At 57.2% G+C, this 23,791-nt stretch overlaps 1 protein-coding gene across 3 annotated transcripts in view; it reads right to left on the reverse strand.

Annotated features, from left to right (window-relative positions):
- The window catches only part of LOC116958391 (uncharacterized), a 58,176-nt gene that overhangs the window by 26,940 nt on the left and 7,445 nt on the right, over nt 1-23,791 (reverse strand). For all 3 annotated transcript variants that reach the window (XM_076056619.1, XM_076056618.1, XM_076056620.1), the window contains exons 3-8: nt 23,601-23,717; nt 17,205-17,339; nt 14,512-14,601; nt 11,085-11,168; nt 4,815-4,856; nt 779-958 (exon numbers count right to left, since the gene is read on the reverse strand). In XM_076056619.1, coding sequence (XP_075912734.1) covers nt 779-958; nt 4,815-4,856; nt 11,085-11,168; nt 14,512-14,601; nt 17,205-17,339; nt 23,601-23,717 — 648 coding nt within the window. The remainder of the gene's footprint in view (nt 1-778; nt 959-4,814; nt 4,857-11,084; nt 11,169-14,511; nt 14,602-17,204; nt 17,340-23,600; nt 23,718-23,791) is intronic.

The raw sequence follows: 23,791 nt of genomic DNA on the forward strand, positions 1-23,791 counted from the left end.
AAGGATGCTACTGGGCAGTTGGAGGCAGTCGCCCTCCAACAACAACGGAGGGCGGAGGAGCGACGCTCACAACAACGAGCGGAGCGCCGGGTGGCTAAAGCACAGCGGGTTGGCACAGTAGGGGGCACAGGTGGTGCATCAGCCAGTCATCTCAGTCAGTCGACCCATGGCACCTGGGTCTGCCCCGTGACCTCCTGCCAGCGGGCGTTCGACACTTCACGTGGCCTCAGGGTGCACATAGCCTGGCACAAGCGTCGTGGTGACGTCACCGCCACTTAGTGGCGAATGGCGGTTGTTGTTGTTGAGTGTCTGTGTGAGACTGTGTGTGTGTGTGTGAGACTGAGTGTGTGTGAGACTGTGTGTGTGTTAGTGTGTGTGTGAGACTGTGTGTGTGTCTATGTGTGTGTGTGTGTGTCTGTGTGTGTATGTGTGTGTCTGTGTGCGTATGTGTGTGTGTCTATGTGTGTATGTGTGTGTGTCTATGTGTCTGTGTATGTGTATGTGTGTGTCTGTGTGCGTGTGTGAACCGGTGGGTGCAGCGGTCAGCGCTACGAAACCCGGCGACCCGAGCTCGATTCCCGCTCACGGCCAAACACCACCACCCGGTGACGCTCATCAGAAACCCCCGCAAACCCGGGCCTCCCCTAGGTCGACTCGGCCTCAAATGAGCCACCCGGCTCGCTATAACAGCGCTTGCCCCAACACTCCGCTCGGGTGACACGTGTGGTGGTGGTGACGGCGGTGGCGGGGATCGAGGGGGCCCCCCTCGCGCACTCGCCTGTCCCGCTCGTCGCCCGAGGCGGGCGCCAGAGGGCGTTTCTTCTTGCGATGCTTCTGCTTCTGTCTCGTCGCCTCCTCGTCGTCGCCGCCATCGTCGTCGTCATCCACCACCACCACCACCTCCTCGACGCGGTCATCGTCATCGTCGTCGTCATCGTGAGAATCGTCGCTCCGAGGCCTTGGCGAACACGGACGGCCCCGCCACCGGACCGGAGGGAAGGGATGGACAGGCTCATTACCACGTAGAGAGCCATAGACTCATCACCACACAGAGAGACCCATAGACTCATCACCACGTAGAGAGCCATAGACTCACCACACATAGAGAGAGCCATAGACTCATCACACATAGAGACCCATAGACTCATCACACATAGAGACCCATAGACTCATCACACATAGAGAGAGCCATAGACTCATCACACACAGAGACCCATAGACTCATCACACAGAGACCCATAGACTCATCACCACGCACAGAGACCCATAGACTCATCACCACACATAGAGAGCCATAGACTCATCACACATAGAGAGAGCCATAGACTCATCACACACAGAGACCCATAGACTCATCACCACACACAGAGACCCATAGACTCATCACCACACAGAGAGCCATAGACTCATCACACACAGAAACCCATAGACTCATCACCACACAGAGACCCATAGACTCATCACACACAGAGAGAGCCATAGACTCATCACACACAGAGAGAGCCATAGACTCATCACACACAGAGAGAGCCATAGACTCATCACACAGAGACCCATAGACTCATCACACATAGAGAGAGCCTTAGACTCATCACACACAGAGAGAGCCATAGACTCATCACCACACAGAGACCCATAGACTCATCACCACACAAAGAGACCCATAGACTCGTCATCACGCAAAGAGAGCCATAGACTCATCACACAGAGACCCATAGACTCATCACACACAGAGACCCATAGACTCATCACCACACAGAGACCCATAGACTCATCACACAGACAGCCATAGACTCATCACCACACACAGAGACCCATAGACTCACCACACACAGAGAGAGCCATAGACTCACCACTACACAGAGACCCATAGACTCATCACACATAGAGAGAGCCATAGACTCATCACACACAGAGAGACCCATAGACTCATCACACACAGAGACCCATAGACTCATCACACATAGAGACCCATAGACTCATCACACAGAGACCCACAGACTCACCACACATAGAGAGAGCCATAGACTCATCACACACAGAGACCCATAGACTCATCACACATAGAGAGAGCCATAGACTCATCACACACAGAGACCCATAGACTCATCACCACACAGAGAGCCATAGACTCATCACACACAGAGACCCATAGACTCATCACACACAGAGAACCATAGACTCATCACCACACACAGAGACCCATAGACTCATCACACAGAGAGAGAGCCATAGACTCATCACACATAGAGAGAGCCATAGACTCATCACCACACAGAGACCCATAGACTCACCACACATAGAGAGAGCCATAGACTCATCGCACACAGAGAGAGCCATAGACTCACCACACACAGAGACCCATAGACTCATCACCACACAGAGACCCATAGACTCATCACCACACAGAGACCCATAGACTCACCACACACAGAGACCCATAGACTCATCACCACACACAGAGACCCATAGACTCATCACCACACACAGAGACCCATAGACTCGCCATCACGCAAAGAGACCCATAGACTCATCACCACGTAGAGAGCCATAGACTCATCACCACACAGAGACCCATAGACTCATCACACATAGAGAGAGCCATAGACTCATCACCACACAGAGACCCATAGACTCATCACCACACACAGAGACCCATAGACTCATCGCACACAGAGAGACCCATAGACTCATCGCACACAGAGAGAGCCATAGACTCATCACACACAGAGACCCATAGACTCATCACACATAGAGACCCATAGACTCATCACACATAGAGAGAGCCATAGACTCATCACACACAGAGACCCATAGACTCGTCATCACGCAAAGAGACCCATAGACTCATCACACATAGAGAGAGCCATAGACTCATCACACACAGAGACCCATAGACTCGTCATCACGCAAAGAGACCCATAGACTCATCATCACGCACAGAGACCCATAGACTCACCACACAAAGAGACCCATAGACTCATCACCACACAGAGACCCATAGACTCATCACACACAGAGACCCATAGACTCACCACACACAGACACCCATAGACTCACCACACACAGAGACCCATAAACTCATCACACATAGAGACCCATAGACTCGTCACCACACACAGAGACCCATAGACTCATCACACACAGAGACCCATAGACTCATCACCACACAGAGACCCATAGACTCACCACACACAGACACCCATAGACTCACCACACACAGAGACCCATAAACTCATCACACATAGAGACCCATAGACTCATCACACATAGAGACCCATAGACTCATCACACAGAGAGAGAGCCATAGACTCATCACACACAGAGACCCATAGACTCATCACCACACAGAGACCCATAGACTCATCACACAGAGATCCATAGACTCACCACACATAGAGAGAGCCATAGACTCATCACACACAGAGACCCATAGACTCATCATCACACACAGAGACCCATAGACTCATCACCACACACAGAGACCCATAGACTCATCACCACACACAGAGACCCATAGACTCGTCATCACGCAAAGAGACCCATAGACTCATCACCACACACAGAGACCCATAGACTCATCACACAGAGACCCATAGACTCATCACCACACACAGAGACCCATAGACTCATCACCACACACAGAGACCCATAGACTCATCACACAGAGACCCATAGACTCATCACACACAGACACCCATATACTCATCACACACAGAGACCCACAGACTCATCACACATAGAGACCCATAGACTCACCACACATAGAGAGAGCCATAGACTCACCACACATAGAGAGAGCCATAGACTCATCACACACAGAGAGAGCCATAGACTCATCACACACAGAGACCCATAGACTCGTCACCACACACAGAGACCCATAGACTCGTCATCACGCAAAGAGACCCATAGACTCATCACACAGAGACCCATAGACCCACCACACATAGAGAGAGCCATAGACTCACCACACATAGAGAGAGCCATAGACTCATCACACACAGAGAGAGCCATAGACTCATCACCACACAGAGACCCATAGACTCACCACCACACACGGAGACCCATAGACTCATCACGCACAGAGACCCATAGACTCATCACCACACACAGAGATCCATAGACTCATCACCACACACAGAGACCCATAGACTCATCACACACAGAGAGAGCCATAGACTCACCACACAGAGAGAGCCATAGACTCATCACACAGAGACCCATAGACTCATCACCACACACAGAGACCCATAGACTCATCACCACACACAGAGACCCATAGTGGGGGGTAGCAGTGCGGTAGCAGTGGGGGGTGGCAGTGGGGGGTTGTAGTGGGGGGTTGTAGTGGGGGGTGGCAGTGGGGGTGGCAGTGGGGGGTTGTAGTGGGAGGTTGTAGTGGGAGGTTGTAGTGGGGGGTAGTAGTGGGGGGTAGTAGTGGGGGGTAGCAGTGGGGGGTAGCAGTGGGGGGTAGTAGTGGGGGGTAGCAGTGGGGGGTTGTAGTGGGGGTTGTAGTGGGGGGTAGTAGTGGGGGTTAGCAGTGGGGGGTAGCAGTGGGGGGTGGCAGTGGGGGGTGGCAGTGAGGGGGAGCAGTGGGGGGTAGCAGTGGGGGGTAGCAGTGGGGGGTGGCAGTGAGGGGTTGTAGTGGGGGGTAGCAGTGGGGGGTTGCAGTGGGGGGTAGCAGTGGGGGTAGCAGTGGGGGGTAGCAGTGGGGGGTGGCAGTGAGGGGTTGTAGTGGGGGGTTGTAGTGGGGGTAGCAGTGGGGGGTTGTAGTGGGGGGTAGTAGTGGGGGGGAGCAGTGGGGGGGTGCTCACCTCTTCTTATTGCGAGATTTCTCTTTCTTCCCTCGCCTGGGGCTATCGGACAGAGAGAGAGAGAGAGTCACACACACACACGTACACACACACACACGTACACACACACGTACACACACACACACACGTACACACACACACACGTACACACACGTACACACACGTACACGTACACACACACGTACACACACGTACACACACACACGTACACACACACGTACACACAGACACGTACACACACACACGTACACACACACACACACGTACACACACACACGTACACACACACACACACGCACACACACGTACACACACGCACACACACGCACACACACGTACGCACACACACGTACGCACACACACACACACACACGTACACACATGTACACACACGTACACACACAACAACAACAACCGCCATTCGCCACTAAGTGGCGGTGACGTCACCACGACGCTTGTGCCAGGCTATGTGCACCCTGAGGCCACGTGAAGTGTCGAACGCCCGCTGGCAGGAGGTCATGGGGCAGACCCAGGTGCCACGGGTCGACTGACTGAGATGACTGAGATGACTGGCTGATGCACCACCTGTGCCCCCTACTGTGCCAACCTGCTGTGCTTTAGCCACCAGGCGCTCCGCTCGTTGTTCTAAGCGTCGCTCCTCCGCCCTCCGTTGTTGTTGGAGGGCGACTGCCTCCAACTGCCCAGTAGCATCCTTCACGAGCCTCCTCCACAGAGGCCGATCTTGACACCGCTGGTACCAGTCATCGGCAAGTCCACTCAGCTCCACGTCCTCCTGTACCACATCACTCCATCTCTTCTCTAGCCCGTGCCGCGCCCGCTTAGCCCCCTAGCCCCTCAATCCGGCCGAACAAAAGCTGTTTCGGCATGCGGTGGCTGGGCATGCGGACTACATGACCCAGCCATCGCAGCCTTGCCCGCCGGAGGAGCTCACCGATGGGACCTTGCCCAGATCTTTCAAGGATTTGTGAGCTCCTCACACAATCCAGTCTGGTTAAACCCAGGATGGATCGTAGGCAGGCCAGCCTAAATGTTTCTAACCGGCGAAGATGTTCCATTAGGGGGGTCCACGTTTCGCAAGCGTAGAGAAGGGAGGGAATGACCGTGGCTGAGAAGACCTGAAGCTTAGTGCGGAGCGACAGACCAGGTAGCTTCCACACAGCGTTACGCAACCGATGAAAAGATATTGCCGCTCGACTGATTCGGAGTGAGACCTCTGCTGTTAAACTGCAGCCAGTCATAAGCACACTGTCCAGGTATGGGAAACGCTCCACTCTCTCCACAACTGCCCCATCACCGATTGGGAGTTGTGGGGGTGGAGTGTCCGATGGTACAAAATACACAGGCAGGTGTTTAATTTTGGTGGGGCTGATGGTAAGGCCCCACCTCTTAGTGGCACGCTCCAGTCTCAGCAGCAGCGTCTCCAACTCCTCCTCTGAATGAGCAGCTATTACCAAATCATCAGCATACATAACATGGTTGAGCAATAGGGAGCCATCCCTTGACCGCACCTGGGCATCGATCAGCCTTCCATTATATCTGTACCATATGGAGATTCCCCCGGTACAACTATTGAAGGCTTCATGAACTACGTGGTCAAAATAAGATGTTAAATAATGTGGGAGCCAGAGGACATCCCTGTCGCACACCAAGGTGTACAGGGAATGGCTCTGACTCCTGGCCACGTAGTTTTACCCGGGCCTGCTCACCATCATGAAGGTCCTTAATGATCGTGAGCAGAGGGTCAGGTACTCCAAAAGCACGAAGAACAACCCAGAGCCCAGGCCTACTGATGGTATCATAGGCTTTGACCAGGTCAATAAAGCAGAGATGTAGGTCTTGTTGGAATTCCCTACACCTCTGCTGTAGCAGACGGATAGAAAATATGGCATCTGTGCAGGACCGCCCTTTTCTGAAACCGCATTGGGGCTCCGCAAGCCTCTCCTCAGCGTGCCTGGCAAGGCGATGTTGAATAATCCTTGCCAGGACCTTTCCCGGCCTCACACTGAGGAGTGAGATGCCCCTGTAGTTGTTACAGTCTGTGCGATCCCCCTTCTTAAAAAGGGGGACCACCAGGGCATCGTTCCAATCCTGCGGAACCCGTCCCGTGGTCCAGACTGTTGTTATGATGTCATATAGGGCAGTCTGTGCACAAATGCCACCCTCCCTCAGCATTTCGCTTGGGAGATCATCTCTACCCGGTGCCTTTCCTGGTCTCAGACTCCGGATCGCCTTCAGTACTTCCTCAACAGATGGCACCTCAGCCAGCCACTCACAGGGGGTAACTTCTTCCAATATTTGAGGCACCGCAGCCTCAGCAGGGTCATCCTCACTTTGTGCCACGATGTTTTCCTGGCTGATGGATTTTCCCTCCCCCAGGACCTCACAGAAATGCGCAGCAAATCTGCAAACCTGTTCCTGGGGGTCGGAGATTGGATCACCGTTTTTTCCCCTAATGATGGTAATAGGTGTGGTGCTGCAGGTTACTTTTTTGATGGAGTTAAATAGAGATTTGTGATCACGGGCCACTGAGGCAGACTCCATCTTCTCAGCAACCCGCGACCACCACCCATCCTTGCAGCGCCTCACGGCTCTCCGAACCTCCAAGCGAAGGCTGCGGTAAGCCTCCTCATTCTCTGACGTAGGATTCTGTAGCCGATGACAGTGGGCCTGTCGCTTTTTCTCAACCATCCTGAACACCTCCTCTGTCAGCCAGGGTCTCTGGGGAGGTCTGGACCACGTACCTAAAGCAGCCATTGCAGCTGCATGAGTCACAGTCCTAAACCTCGCCCATTTACTCTCGACATCAGGAGGAGTCGGGGACGATGCCAATCCCAGCCGCAAGCGAGGATGAAATTCTCGCTTGCAACTTTCATCAGATAACTGAGACCAGGCCACTTTAGGTCGGAATGGGGTCCTGGGTGTACACCCACCACCGGAGTGGAAGAATGGCAGGCGCATCTTACAGATGACTAGTCGATGGTCAGAGGGCAGATCAGCTCCAGGGTAGGTGCTGGTGTCAAGGACATGGGCTCGCATCCGCTGGTCCGTCACTATGTAGTCCAGCAGATGGTCTTGCCTGGACCTGGCATGCATCCATGATGTGTGGATGCGCCGATGCCGGAACAGCGTGTTGGTAATTACAAGCCCATGGGCTGCACAAACATCTAGCAGCCTCCTAACACACAGGTACGCACACACGTAGACACACGTACACACACACGTACACACGCACACACGTACACACGCACACACACACGAACAAACGTACACACGTACACACATGTACACAACAACAACAACCGCCATTCGCCACTAAGTGGCGGTGACGTCACCACGACGCTTGTGCCAGGCTATGTGCACCCTGAGGCCACATGAAGTGTCGAACGCCCGCTGGCAGGAAGTCACGAGGCAGACCCAGGTGCCACGGGTCGACTGACTGAGATGACTGGCTTATGCACCACCTGTGCCCCCTACTGTGCCAACCTGCTGTGCTTTAGCCACCCGGCGCTACGCTCGTTGTTCTGAGCGTCGCTCCTCCGCCCTCCGTTGTTGTTGGAGGGCGACTGCCTCCAACTGCCCAGTAGCATCCTTCACGAGCCTCCTCCACAGAGGCCGATCTTGACACCGCTGGTACCAGTCATCGGCAAGTCCACTCAGCTCCACGTCCTCCTGTACCACATCACTCCATCTCTTCTCTAGCCCATGCCGCGCCCGCTTAGCCCCCTCAATCCGGCCAAACAAAAGCTGTTTCGGCATGCGGTGGCTAGGCATGCGGGCTACATGACCCAGCCATCGCAGCCATGCCTGCCGGAGGAGCTCACCGATGGGACCCTGCCCAGATCTTTCAAGGATTTGTGAGCTCCTCACACAATCCAGTCTGGTTAAACCCAGGATGGATCGTAGGCAGGCCAGCCTAAATGTTTCTAACCGGCTAAGATGTTCCATTAGGGGGGTCCACGTTTCGCAAGCGTAAAGAAGGGAGGGAATGACCGTGGCCGAGAAGACCTGAAGCTTAGTGCGGAGCGACAGACCAGGTAGCTTCCACACAGCGTTATGCAACCGATGAAAAGATATTGCCGCTCGACTGGTTCAGAGTGAGACCTCTGCTATTAAACTGGAGCCGGTCATAAGCACACTGCCCAGGTATGGGAAACTCTCCACTCACTCCACAACTGCCCCATCACCAACTGGGAGTTGTGGGGGTGGAGTGTCCGATGGTACAAAATACCCAGGCAGGTGCTTAGTGTTGGTGGGGCTGATGGTAAGGCCCCATCTCTTAGTGGCACGCTCCAGTCTCAGCAGCAGCGTCTCCAACTCCTCCTCTGAATGAGCAGTTATTACCAAATCATCGGCATACATAACGTGGTTGGGCAATAGGGAGCCATCCCTTGACCGCACCCGGGCATCGATCAGCCTCCCATTATATCTGTACCATATGGAGATTCCCCCGGTACAGCTATTGAAGGATTCCCGAACTACGTGGTCAACAATAGATGTTAAATAATGTGGGAGCCAGAGGACATCCCTGTCGCACCCGAAGGTGTACAGGGAATGGCTCTGACTCCCGGCCACGTAGTTTTACCTGGGCCCGCTCACCATCATGAAGGTCCTTAATGATCGTGAGCAGAGGGTCAGGTACTCCAAAAGCACGAAAAACAACCCAGAGCCCAGGCGTACTGGTATCATAGGCCTTGACCAGGTCGATAAAGCAGAGATGTAGGTCTTGTTGGAATTCCCTACACCTCTGCTGTAGCAGACGGACAGAAAATATGGCATCTGTGCAGGACCGCCCTTTTCTGAAACCGCATTGGGGCTCCGCAAGCCTCTCCTCAGCGTGCCTGGCAAGGCGATGTTGAATAATCCTTGCCAGGACCTTTCCCGGCCTCACACTGAGGAGTGAGATGCCCCTATAGTTGTTACAGTCTGTGCGATCCCCCTTCTTAAAAAGGGGGACCACCAGGGCATCGTTCCAATCCTGCGGAACCCGTCCCGTGGTCCAGACTGTAGTTATGATGTCATATAGGGCAGTCTGTGCACAATCGCCACCCTCCCTCAGCATTTCGCTTGGGCGATCGTCTCTACCCGGTGCCTTTCCTGGTCTCAGACTCTGGATCGCCTTCAGTACTTCCTCAACAGATGGCACCTCAGCCAGCCACTCACAGGGGGTAACTTCTTCCAATATTTGAGGCACCGCAGCCTCAGCAGGGTCATCCTCACTTTGTGCCACGATGTTTTCCTGGCTGATGGATTTTCCCTCCCCCAGGACCTCACAGAAATGCTCAGCAAATCTGCAAACCTGTTCCTGGGGGTCGGAGATTGGATCACCGTTTTTTCCCCTAATTATGGTAATAGGTGTGGCGCTGCTGGTTACTTTTTTGATGGAGTTAAATAGAGATTTGTGATCACGGGCCACTGAGGCAGACTCCATCTCCTCAGCAACCCGCGACCACCACCCATCCTTGCAGCGCCTCACAGCTCTCCGAACCTCCGAGCGAAGGCTGCGGTAAGCCTCCTCATTCTCCGACGTGGGATTCTGTAGCCGATGACAGTGGGCCTGTCGCTTTTTCTCAATCATCCTGAACACCTCCTCTGTCAGCCAGGGTCTCTGGGGAGGTCTGGACCACGTACCCAAAGCAGCCATTGCAGCTGCATGAGTCACAGTCCTAAACCTCGCCCATTTACCCTCGACATCAGGAGGAGTCGGGGACGATGCCAATCCCAGCCGCAAGCGATTGTGAAATTCTCGCTTAAAACTTTCATCAAATAACTGAGACCAGGCCACTTTAGGTTGGAATGGGGTCCTGGGTGTACACCCACCACCGGAGTGGAAGAATGGCAGGCGCATCTTACAGATGACTAGTCGATGGTCAGAGGGCAGACGTGAACACACACACACGTACACACACGTGAACACACACACGCGTACACATGTACACACACGTACGCACAAACACACGTACACACACACACACGTGCACACAAACACGCGCACACACACGCACGTACGTACACACACACACGTACACGCGCACACACACGTACATGCGCACACACACACACACACACGTACACGCGTACACACACACGTGAACACACACACGTACACACACGTACACACACACACACGTGTACACACGTACACACGTACACACACACGTACACACGTGAACACACGTACACACACACACACGTACACGCGTACACACACACGTGAACACAGACACACGCACACACAGAGAGACACCCAACCTGTCGTGTCGCCGTTTCCTGGACCCCTTCTTCCTCTTCCTGTCCCGGCGTGCGGGGGAGTCACCACCAGCCTCAGCGGGACCCCTGAGCACACGAGGGGTGGGGGTGGGGGAAGGCAGAGATGTTGACTACCTCGCCTGGTATACAGGAGGTCGTGGGTTCGATCTCAAGACCCTGGGAGATGTTGACTACCTCGCCTGGTCTACAGGAAGTCGTGGGTTCGATCTCAAGACCCTGGGAGATGTTGACTACCTCGCCTGGTCTACAGGAGGTCGTGGGTTCGATTACCCTGAGAGATGTTGACTACCTCGCCTGGTCTACAGGAGGTCGTGGGTTCAATCTCAAGACCCTGGGAGATGTTGACTACCTCGCCTGGTCTACAGGAGGTCGTGGGTTCCATCCAGACACTGAGAGATGTTGACTACCTCGCTTGGTCTACAGGAGGTCGTGGGTTCGATCCCAACACCCTGGGAGATGTTGACTACCTCGCCTGGTCTACAGGAGGTCGTGGGTTCCATCCAGACACTGAGAGATGTTGACTACCTCGCTTGGTCTACAGGAGGTCGTGGGTTCGATCCCAACACCCTGGGAGATGTTGACTACCTCGCCTGGTCTACAGGAGGTCGTGGGTTCCATCCCGACCCTGGGAGATGTTGACTACCTCGCCTGATCTACAGGAGGTCGTGGGTTCGATTGCCCTGAGAGATGTTGACTACCTCGCCTGGTATACAGGAGGTCCCGTGGGATCGATTACCCTGAGAGATGTTGACCACCTCGCCTGGTCTACAGGAGGTCGTGGGTTCGATCCCGACCCTGAGAGTTGTTGACTACCTCGTCTGATCTACAGCAGGTCGAGGGTTCGATTGCCCTGAGAGATGTTGACTACCTCGCCTGGTATACAGGAGGTCCCGTGGGATCGATTACCCTAAGAGATGTTGACCACCTTGCCTGGTCTACAGGAGGTCGTGGGTTCGATGAGCCTGAGAGATGTTGACTACCTCGCCTGGTCTCCAGGAGGTCGTGGGTTCCATCCCGACCCTGGGAGATGTTGACTACCTCGCCTGGTCTACAGGAGGTCGTGGGTTCGATCACAACCCTGGGAGATGTTGACTACCTCGCCTGGTTTCTGTGGTGTCTCTGTGGTGGTCTCTGTGTGGGTCTCTGTGTGGGTCTCTGTGGGTGTCTCTGTGGTGGTCTCTGTGTGGGTCTCTGTGTGGGTCTCTGTGTGGGTCTCTGTGTGGGTCTCTGTGTGGGTCTCTGTGTGGGTCTCTGTGTGGGTCTCTGTGTGGGTCTCTGTGTGGGTCTCTGTGTGGGTCTCTGTGTGTGGGTCTCTGTGTGTGGGTCTCTGTGTGTGGGTCTCTGTGTGTGGGTCTCTGTGTGTGGGTCTCTGTGTGTGGGTCTCTGTGTGTGGGTCTCTGTGTGTGGGTCTCTGTGTGTGGGTCTCTGTGTGTGGGTCTCTGTGTGTGGGTCTCTGTGTGTGGGTCTCTGTGTGTGTGTCTCTGTGCGTGTCTCTGTGGGGGTCTCTGTGTGGGTCTCTGTGTGGGTCTCTGTGTGGGTCTCTGTGTGGGTCTCTGTGGGTCTCTGTGTGTGGGTCTCTGTGTGTGGGTCTCTGTGTGTGGGTCTCTGTGTGTGGGTCTCTGTGTGTGGGTCTCTGTGTGGGTCTCTGTGTGGGTCTCTGTGTGGGTCTCTGTGTGGGTCTCTGTGTGGGTCTCTGCGTGGGTCTCTGCGTGGGTCTCTGTGTGTGGGTCTCTGCGTGGGTCTCTGTGTGTGTCTCTGTGTGGGTCTCTGTGTGTGTCTCTGTGTGTGTCTCTGTGTGGGTCTCTGTGTGTGTCTCTGTGTGGGTCTCTGTGGGGGTCTCTGTGTGTGTGTCTCTGTGTGGGTCTCTGTGTGTGTCTCTGTGTGTGTCTCTGTGTGGGTCTCTGTGTGTGGGTCTCTGTGTGGGTCTCTGTGTGTGTCTCTGTGTGGGTCTCTGCGTGTGTCTCTGCGTGGGTCTCTGCGTGGGTCTCTGTGTGGGTCTCTGTGTGGGTCTCTGTGTGGGTCTCTGTGTGGGTCTCTGTGTGGGTCTCTGTGTGGGTCTCTGTGTGGGTCTCTGTGTGGGTCTCTGTGTGGGTCTCTGTGTGTGGGTCTCTGCGTGGGTCTCTGCGTGTGTCTCTGCGTGTGTCTCTGCGTGTGTCTCTGCGTGTGTCTCTGCGTGTGTCTCTGCGTGTGTCTCTGCGTGTGTCTCTGTGTGTGGGTCTCTGTGTGGGTCTCTGTGTGGGTCTCTGTGTGGGTCTCTGTGTGTGTCTCTGTGTGTGTCTCTGTGTGGGTCTCTGTGTGGGTCTCTGTGTGGGTCTCTGTGTGGGTCTCTGTGTGGGTCTCTGTGTGGGTCTCTGTGGGGGTCTCTGTGTGTGGGTCTCTGTGTGTGGGTCTCTGTGTGTGGGTCTCTGTGTGGGTCTCTGTGTGGGTCTCTGTGTGGGTCTCTGTGTGGGTCTCTGTGTGGGTCTCTGTGTGGGTCTCTGTGTGGGTCTCTGTGTGTGTCTCTGTGTGTGTCTCTGTGTGGGTCTCTGTGTGTGTCTCTGTGTGTGTCTCTGTGTGGGTCTCTGTGTGTGTCTCTGTGTGGGTCTCTGTGTGGGTCTCTGTGTGGGTCTCTGTGTGGGTCTCTGTGTGGGTCTCTGTGTGTGTCTCTGTGTGTGTCTCTGTGTGTGTCTCTGTGTGTGTGTCTCTGTGTGGGTCTCTGTGTGGGTCTCTGTGTGTGGGTCTCTGTGTGGGTCTCTGTGTGGGTCTCTGTGTGTGTCTCTGTGTGTGTCTCTGTGTGGGTCTCTGTGTGTGTCTCTGTGTGGGTCTCTGTGTGTGTCTCTGTGTGTGTCTCTGTGTGTGTGTCTCTGTGTGTGTCTCTGTGTGGGTCTCTGTGTGTGGGTCTCTGTGTGGGTCTCTGTGTGTGTCTCTGTGTGGGTCTCTGTGTGTGTCTCTGTGTGGGTCTCTGTGTGGGTCTCTGTGTGTGTCTCTGTGTGTGTCTCTGTGCGTGTCTCTGTGTGTGTCTCTGTGTGTGTCTCTGTGTGGGTCTCTGTGTGGGTCTCTGTGGCGAGTGAGGGTGAGCATGAGGGTGAGCGTGGGGTTGAGCGCGAGGGTGAGGGTGAGCGTGAGGGTGAGCGCTCACCGTGACGAGTGTGCAAGTGGTGGTGAGCGTGAGGGTGAGCGTGGTGAGGGTGAGCGTGAGGGTGAGCGTGAGGGCTCACTGTGACGAGTGTGTGAGTGGTGAGTGTGGTGGTGAGTGCTCACCGTGACGAGTGTGTGGTGGTGAGTGTGGTGAGTGTGGTGGTGAGTGGTGAGTACTCACCGTGACGAGTGTGGTGGTCAGTGTGAGTGGTGGTGAGCGTGGTGGTGAGCGTGGTGGTGAGTGGTGAGTGTGAGTGGTGAGTGTGAGTGGTGAGTGTTGGTGAGTACTCACCGTGACAAGTGTGCCGTCTTCTTCTTCCTCTTGGCCCGAGCCGACGGCGACGTCGCTGAGCGGAGCTGTGGGGGGCGCGAAGACTCCACACTGTGGGGGGGAAGGTGGGGGGCAGGTGGGGGGGGGGGGCAGGTGGGGGGGGAAGGTGGGGGGGGAGGGTGGTAGAAACAACGACGGAGGTAAGCAGCACATCCACCTACCCACCAACCGACCCACCCACTCACCCACCCACCCACCAACCCACCCACCCACCGACCCACCCACCCACTCACCCACCCACTGACCCACCCACCGACCCACCAACCCACCCACCCACTCACCCACCCAATCACCCACCCACCGACCCACCAACCCACCCACCCACTCACTCACCCACCCACCCACTCACTCACCCACCCACCGACCCACCCACTCACCCACCCACTCACCCACCCACCGACCCACCCACCCACCCACTGACCCACCCACCCACCCACCGATCCACCCACTCACCCACCCACTCACCCACCCACTGACCCACCAACCCACCCACCAACCCACTCACCCACCCACCCACCGACCCACCCACCCACCGACCCACCCACCCACTCACCCACCCACCCACTCACCCACCCACCGACCCACCCACCCACCGACCCACCCACCCACCGACCCACCCACCCACCGACCCACCCACCCACCGACCCACCCACCCACCGACCCACCCACCCACCGACCCACCCACCCACCGACCCACCCACCCACCGACCCACCCACCCACCGACCCACCGACCCACCGACCCACCCACCCACCGACCCACCCACCCACCGACCCACCCACCCACCGACCCACCCACCCACCGACCCACCCACCGACCCACCCACCCACCCACGCACCCACCCACCCACTCACCCACCCACCCACCCACTCACCCACCCACCCACCGACTCACCCACCCACCGACCCACCCACCCACCCACCGACCCACCCACCCACCCACTCACCCACCCACTCACCCACCCACCCACCCACCCACTCACCCACCCACCCACCCACCGACCCACCCACTCACCCACTCACCCACCGACTCACCCACCCACTCACCCACCCACTCACCCACCCACTCACCCACCCACCAACCCATCCACCCACCCACCAACCCACCCACTCACCCACCCACTCACCCACCCACCGACCCACCAACCCACCCACCGACCCACCAACCCACCCACCGACCCACCAACCCACCCACCGACCCACCAACCCACCCACCGACCCACCAACCCACCCACCGACCCACCAACCCACCCACCGACCCACCAACCCACCCACCGACCCACCAACCCACCCACCGACCCACCAACCCACCCACCGACCCACCAACCCACCCACCGACCCACCAACCCACCCACCGACCCACCAACCCACCCACCGACCCACCAACCCACTCACCCACCCACCGACCCACCCACTCACCCACCCACCCACTCACCCACCCACTCACCCACCCACCGACCCACCCACTGACCCACCAACCCACCCACCCACTCACCCACCCACTCTCCCACCCACCCACTCACTCACCCACCCACCGACCCACCCACTCACCCACCCACCCACTCACCCACCCACTCACCCACCCACTCACCCACCCACCGACCCACCAACCCACCCACCGACCCACCCACTCACCCACCCACTCACCCACCCACCCACTCACCCACCCACTCACCCACCCACCAACCCACTCACCCACCCACTCACCCACCCACCGACCCACCAACCCACCCACCGACCCACCCACTCACCCACCCACTCACCCACCCACTCACCCACCAACCCACCCACCCACCCACCCACTCACCCACCCACCCACTCACCCACCCACCGACCAACCCACCCACCCACCCACTCACTCACCCACCCACTCACCCACCCACCCACTCACCCACCCACCGACCCACCAACCCACCCACCCACCAACCCACCCACCCACTCACCCACCCACCGACCCACCCACCGACCCACCCACCGACCCACTCACCCACCCACTCACCCACCCACCGACCCACCAACCCACCAACCCACCCACCCACCCACCCACCGACCCACCCACCCACCCACCCAACCACCCCACCCACCCACCGACCCCCCCACCCACTCACCAACCCACCGACCCACCCACCCACCGACCCACCCACCCACCAATCCACCCACCCACCCATCGACCCACTCACCGACCCACCAACCCACCGACCCACCCACTCACCCACCTAAACACCCACCCACCCAACCACCCACCGACCGACTCAACCACCCACCCACCGACCCACCCAACCACCCACCGACCCACCCAACCACCCACCGACCCACCCAACCACCCACCGACCCACTCAACCACCCAACCACCCACCCAACCACCCACCCACCGACCCACCCAACCACCCACCGACCCACTCAACCACCCACCCACCAACACAACCACCCACCCACCGACCCACCCACCCACCCACCGACCCCCCCACCCACCCACCGACCCACCCACCCACCGACCCACCCACCCACCGACCCACCCACCCACCGACCCACCCACCCACCGACCCACCCACCCACCGACCCACCCACCGACCCACCCACCGACCCCCCCACCCACCCACCGACCCCCCCACCCACCCACCGACCCACCCACCGACCCACCCACCGACCCACCCACCCCTGCTGCTGCTGCTGACGGTGTTGTGGGTGGAAGGAGCTGCCGTCCACGTAGCCGGCGCTGATGCCAAACGCCTCACGGAGTTTCTCGTTCTTACGCTCCGTCGCCTCCGCAAGCTGGTGAGTCTCCTTGGCTCTGACTCACACACGGGGTGAGAGAGGGGTGGTGAGTCTCACTCACTCACACACACGGGGTGAGAGAGAGGTGGTGAGTCTCCTTGGCTCTGACTCACACACAGGGTGAGGGAGAGGGGTGGTGGTGAGTCTCACTCACACACACGGTGAGGGTGGTGGTGAGTCTCCTTGGCTCTGACTCACACACAGGGTGAGAGAGAGAGGGGCTGGTGAGTCTCCTTGGCTCTGACTCACACACAGGGTGAGAGAGAGAGGGGCTGGTGTGTCTCCTTGGCTCTGACTCACACACACGGTGAGAGAGAGAGGGGCTGGTGAGTCTCCTTGGCTCTGACTCACACACACGGTGAGTGAGAGAGAGTGAGGGCTGGTGCGTCTCCTTGGCTCTGACTCACACACAGGGTGAGAGAGAGGGCTGGTGAGTCTCCTTGGCTCTGACTCACACACACGGTGAGAGAGAGAGAGAGGTGGTGAGTCTCACTCACACACACGGTGAGAGAGGGGTGGTGAGTCTCACTCACACACACGGTGAGAGAGGGGTGGTGAGTCTCCTTGGCTCTGACTCACACGGTGAGAGGGTGGTGGTGAGTCTCACTCACACACACAGTGAGAGGGGTGGTGAGTCTCACTCACACACACAGTGAGAGGGGTGGTGAGTCTCACTCACACACACGGTGAGAGGGGTGGTGAGTCTCACTCACACACACAGTGAGAGGGGTGGTGAGTCTCACTCACACACACAGTGAGAGGGGTGGTGAGTCTCACTCACACACACGGGGAGAGCGAGTGAGTGGGCTGGTGAGTCTCCTTGGCTCTGACTCACACACAGGGTGAGAGAGAGAGAGAGAGGGCTGGTGAGTCTCCTTGGCTCTGACTCACATGGTGAGAGGGGTGGTGAGTCTCACTCACACACACGGTGAGTGAGAGAGAGTGAGGGCTGGTGAGTCTCCTTGGCTCTGACTCACACACACAGTGAGTGAGAGGTGGTGAGTCTCCTGGGCTCTGACTCACACACACGGTGAGAGAGAGAGAGAGAGGGCTGGTGAGTCTCCTTGGCTCTGACTCACACACACAGGGTGAGAGAGGTGGTGAGTCTCACTCACACACACGGTTAGAGAGAGGTGGTGAGTCTCCTTGGCTCTGACTCACACACACAGGGTGAGAGAGGTGGTGAGTCTCACTCACACACACGGTTAGAGAGAGGTGGTGTGTCTCCTTGGCTCTGACTCCCACACAGGGTGAGGGAGAGAGAGGTGGTGAGTCTCCTTGGCTCTGACTCACACACAGGGTGAGGGAGAGAGAGGTGGTGAGTCTCCTTGGCTCTGACTCACACACACGGTGAGGGAGAGAGAGGTGGTGAGTCTCACACACATGGTGAGAGAGAGAGAGAGGTGGTGAGTCTCCTTGGCTCTGACTCACACACACGGTGAGGGAGAGAGAGGGTGGTGGTGAGTCTCCTTGGCTCTGACTCACACACAGGGTGAGAGAGGTGGTGAGTCTCACTCACACACACGGTGAGAGAGAGAGAGAGGTGGTGTGTCTCCTTGGCTCTGACTCACACACACAGTGAGTGAGAGAGGTGGTGAGTCTCCTTGGCTCTGACTCACACACAGGGTGAGGGAGAGAGAGAGGTGGTGAGTCTCACTCACACACACGGTGAGGGAGAGAGAGGTGGTGAGTCTCCTTGGCTCTGACTCACACACACGGTGAGAGAGAGAGAGGGCTGGTGAGTCTCCTTGGCTCTGACTCACACACAGGGTGAGGGAGAGAGGGCTGGTGAGTCTCCTTGGCTCTGACTCACACACACGGGGAGTGAGAGTGGTGGTGAGTCTCCTTGGCTCTGACTCACACACACGGTGAGAGAGAGAGGTGGTGAGTCTCACTCACTCTGACTCACACACACGGTGAGAGAGAGAGGTGGTGAGTCTCACTCACACACACGGTGAGTGAGAGAGAGGGCTGGTGAGTCTCCTTGGCTCTGACTCACACACACGGTGAGAGAGAGGTGGTGAGTCTCACTCACACACACGGTGAGGGGGAGGTGGTGAGTCTCCTTGGCTCTGACTCACACACACGGTGAGAGAGAGAGGTGGTGAGTCTCACTCACACACACGGTGAGAGAGAGGTGGTGAGTCTCCTTGGCTCTGACTCACACACAGGGTGAGAGAGAGAGAGAGAGGGCTGGTTAGTCTCCTTGGCTCTGACTCACACACATGGGGAGAGAGAGAGGGGTGGTGGTGAGTCTCCTTGTCTCTGACTCACACACACGGGGAGAGAGAGAGGGGTGGTGGTGAGTCTCCTTGGCTCTGACTCACACACACGGTGAGAGAGAGAGAGGTGGTGAATCTCCTTGGCTCTGACTCACACACATGGGGAGAGAGAGAGGGGTGGTGGTGAGTCTCCTTGTCTCTGACTCACACACACGGGGAGAGAGAGAGGGGTGGTGGTGAGTCTCCTTGTCTCTGACTCACACACACGGGGAGAGAGAGAGGGGTGGTGGTGAATCTCCTTGGCTCTGACTCACACACACGGAGAGCGAGAGAGGTGGTGAGTCTCCTTGGCTCTGACTCACACACAGGGTGAGAGAGAGGTGGTGAGTCTCCTTGGCTCTGACTCACACACAGGGTGAGGGAGAGAGAGGGCTGGTGAGTCTCCTTGGCTCTGACTCACACACACGGTGAGAGAGGGAGAGAGAGGGCTGGTGAGTCTCCTTGGCTCTGACTCACACACACGGTGAGAGAGGCGGGTGGTGAGTCTCCTTGGCTCTGACTCACACACACGGTGAGAGAGAGAGAGAGGGCTGGTGACTCTCCTTGGCTCTGACTCACACACACGGTGAGAGAGAGGGGTGGTGAGTCTCACACACATGGTGAGAGAGAGAGAGCGGTGGTGAGTCTCCTTGGCTCTGACTCACACACACGGTGAGGGAGAGAGAGGTGGTGAGTCTCACTCACACACACGGTGAGAGAGAGGTGGTGAGTCTCCTTGGCTCTGACTTACACACACGGTGAGAGAGGGAGAGGTGGTGTGTCTCCTTGGCTCTGACTCACACACACGGTGAGAGAGAGAGAGAGGGCTGGTGAGTCTCCTTGGCTCTGACTCACACACACGGTGAGAGAGAGGGGTGGTGAGTCTCACTCACACACACGGTGAGAGAGAGGTGGTGAGTCTCCTTGGCTCTGACTCACACACACGGTGAGAGAGAGGGGTGGTGAGACTCACTCACACACACAGTGAGAGAGAGAGAGAGGTGGTGTGTCTCCTTGGCTCTGACTCACACACATGGGGAGAGAGAGAGAGGTGGTGAGTCTCCTTGGCTCTGACTCACACACACGGTGAGAGAGGTGGTGAGTCTCACTCACACACACGGTGAGAGAGAGGTGGTGTGTCTCCTTGGCTCTGACACACACACACGGTGAGGGAGAGAGAAGTGGTGAGTCTCCTTGGCTCTGACTCACACACACGGTGAGAGAGAGGGGTGGTGAGTCTCACTCACACACACGGTGAGAGAGAGGTGGTGAGTCTCCTTGGCTCTGACTCACACACACGGTGAGAGAGAGGTGGTGAGTCTCCTTGGCTCTGACTCACACACACGGGGAGAGAGGTGGTGAGTCTCACTCACACACACGGTGAGAGAGAGGTGGTGAGTCTCCTTGGCTCTGACTCACACACACGGTGAGAGAGAGGGGTGGCGAGTCTCACACACATGGTGAGAGAGAGAGAGAGGTGGTGAGTCTCCTTGGCTCTGACTCACACACACGGTGAGGGAGAGAGAGGTGGTGAGTCTCACTCACACACACGGTGAGAGAGAGGTGGTGAGTCTCCTTGGCTCTGACTTACACACACGGTGAGAGAGGGAGAGGTGGTGTGTCTCCTTGGCTCTGACTCACACACACGGTGAGAGGGGTGGTGAGTCTCACTCACACACACGGTGAGAGAGAGGTGGTGAGTCTCCTTGGCTCTGACTCACACACACGGTGAGAGAGAGGTGGTGAGTCTCCTTGGCTCTGACTCACACACACGGGGAGAGAGGTGGTGAGTCTCACTCACACACACGGTGAGAGAGAGGTGGTGAGTCTCCTTGGCTCTGACTCACACACACGGTGAGAGAGAGGGGTGGTGAGTCTCACTCACACACACGGTGAGAGAGAGGTGGTGAGTCTCCTTGGCTCTGACTCACACACACGGTGAGAGAGAGGTGGTGAGTCTCACTCACACACACAGTGAGAGAGAGAGAGGGCTGGTGAGTCTCCTTGGCTCTGACACACACACACGGTGAGTGAGAGGTGGTGAGTCTCACTCACACACACAGTGAGAGAGAGAGAGGGCTGGTGAGTCTCCTTGGCTCTGACACACACACACGGTGAGTGAGAGGTGGTGAGTCTCCTTGGCTCTGACTCACACACACGGTGAGAGGGGTGGTGAGTCTCACTCACTCTGACTCACACACACGATGAGAGAGAGGTGGTGAGTCTCCTTGGCTCTGACTCACACACACGGTGAGAGAGAGGTGGTGAGTCTCTTTGGCTCTGACTCACACACACGGGGAGTGAGAGAGAGGGGTGGTGAGTCTACTTGGCTCTGACTCACACACATGGTGAGAGAGAGAGGTGGTGAGTCTCCTTGGCTCTGACTCACACACACGGGGAGAGAGAGAGAGGTGGTGAGTCTCACTCACACACACAGTGAGAGGGGTGGTGAGTCTCACTCACACACACGGTGAGAGGGAGAGAGGTGGTGAGTCTCACTCGCTCTGACTCACACACACGGTGAGAGAGAGAGAGAGAGGTGGTGAGTCTCACTCACACACACGGTGAGAGAGAGGTGGTGAGTTTGACTCACACACACGGTGAGAGAGAGGTGGTGGTGAGTCTCACTCACACACACGGTGAGAGAGAGGTGGTGAGTCAGACTCGCTCCGACTCACACCAACACACACGGGGTGGGGGGGTTAGAGACGAGTTTGTAATTGGCCTACTTCTCCTCCACGGCATTTGCTCGCATCCAGCACAGCATTGCCGTCCGGCACCAACGCGGGAGGGTAGGGAGGTGCTTCTGCCCAGGGCGCCATTGGCATCACCACCATCACCACCATCACCACCATCACCACTACCACCACCACCACCATCACCACCATCACCACCATCACTACTACCACCACCACCACCATCATCACCACCATCACTACTACCACCATCACCACCATCACCATCATCACCATCACTACTACCACCACCACCACCACCATCACCACCATCACCATCACTACTACCACCACCACCACCATCACCACCATCACCATCATCACCACCATCACCACCATCACCACCACCATCACCATCACTACTACCACCACCATCACCATCATCACTACTACCACCATCACCATCACTACCACCACCACCACCATCACCACCATCACCACCATCACTACTACCTCCACCACCACCAACAACACCATCACCACCACCACCATCACTACCACCACCAACACCACCATCACCACCACCATCACTACTACCACCACCACCATCACTACTACCACCACCACCATCACTACTACCACCACCACCATCACTACCACCATCACCATCACTACCACCATCACCAACAACACCACCACCACCACCATCACCAACAACACCACCATCACCACCATCAATCACCACCATCACCATCACTACTACCACCATCACTACTACCAACACCACCACCACCATCACCACCATCACCATCATCACCACCATCACCATCACTACTACCACCACCACCACGATCACTACCACCATCACCATCACTACTACCACCACCACCACGATCACTACCACCACCATCACCATCACTACTACCACCAACACCACCATCACTACTACCACCAACACCACCGCCACCATCGCCGCCACCACCACCATCACTGCCACCACCACCGCCACCATCACCACCACCACCACCATCACCACCACCACCACCATCACCGCCATCACCACCACCATCACCACCACCACCACCATCACCGCCATCACCATCACCACCACCATCACCATCACCGCCATCACCATCACCGCCACCACCATCACCGCCACCACCATCACCGCCACCATCATCACCGCCACCATCATCACCGCCACCATCACCACCACCACCACCATCACCACCACTACCACCACCACCACCATCACCACCACCATCACCACCACCATTATCACCACCACCACCACCGCCACCACCACCAACACCCGCCACCACCACCATCACCACCACTCACATGGGCCGTCCCTGTGCGTCCATCTGGAGTCCGCCTTCCGCCCCCTGCTGCTCCTCCTGCTCCATGAGCAGCTGCCGGTAGCTGCTCACCTTCTCACGAGTCTCAGCAGCGTCCACCCTGAGGTGAGCGGCACAGAGAGAGAGACAGAGTGGGTGGTGAGTGGGTGGTGAGTGGGTGGTGAGTGGGGTGAG

Source organism: Petromyzon marinus, chromosome 77 (assembly GCF_048934315.1).
Source record: "Petromyzon marinus isolate PM22_M1 ecotype Great Lakes invasive population chromosome 77, UKy_Petmar_22M1.pri1.0, whole genome shotgun sequence".
Classification (NCBI taxonomy): Eukaryota; Metazoa; Chordata; class Hyperoartia; order Petromyzontiformes; family Petromyzontidae; genus Petromyzon; species Petromyzon marinus.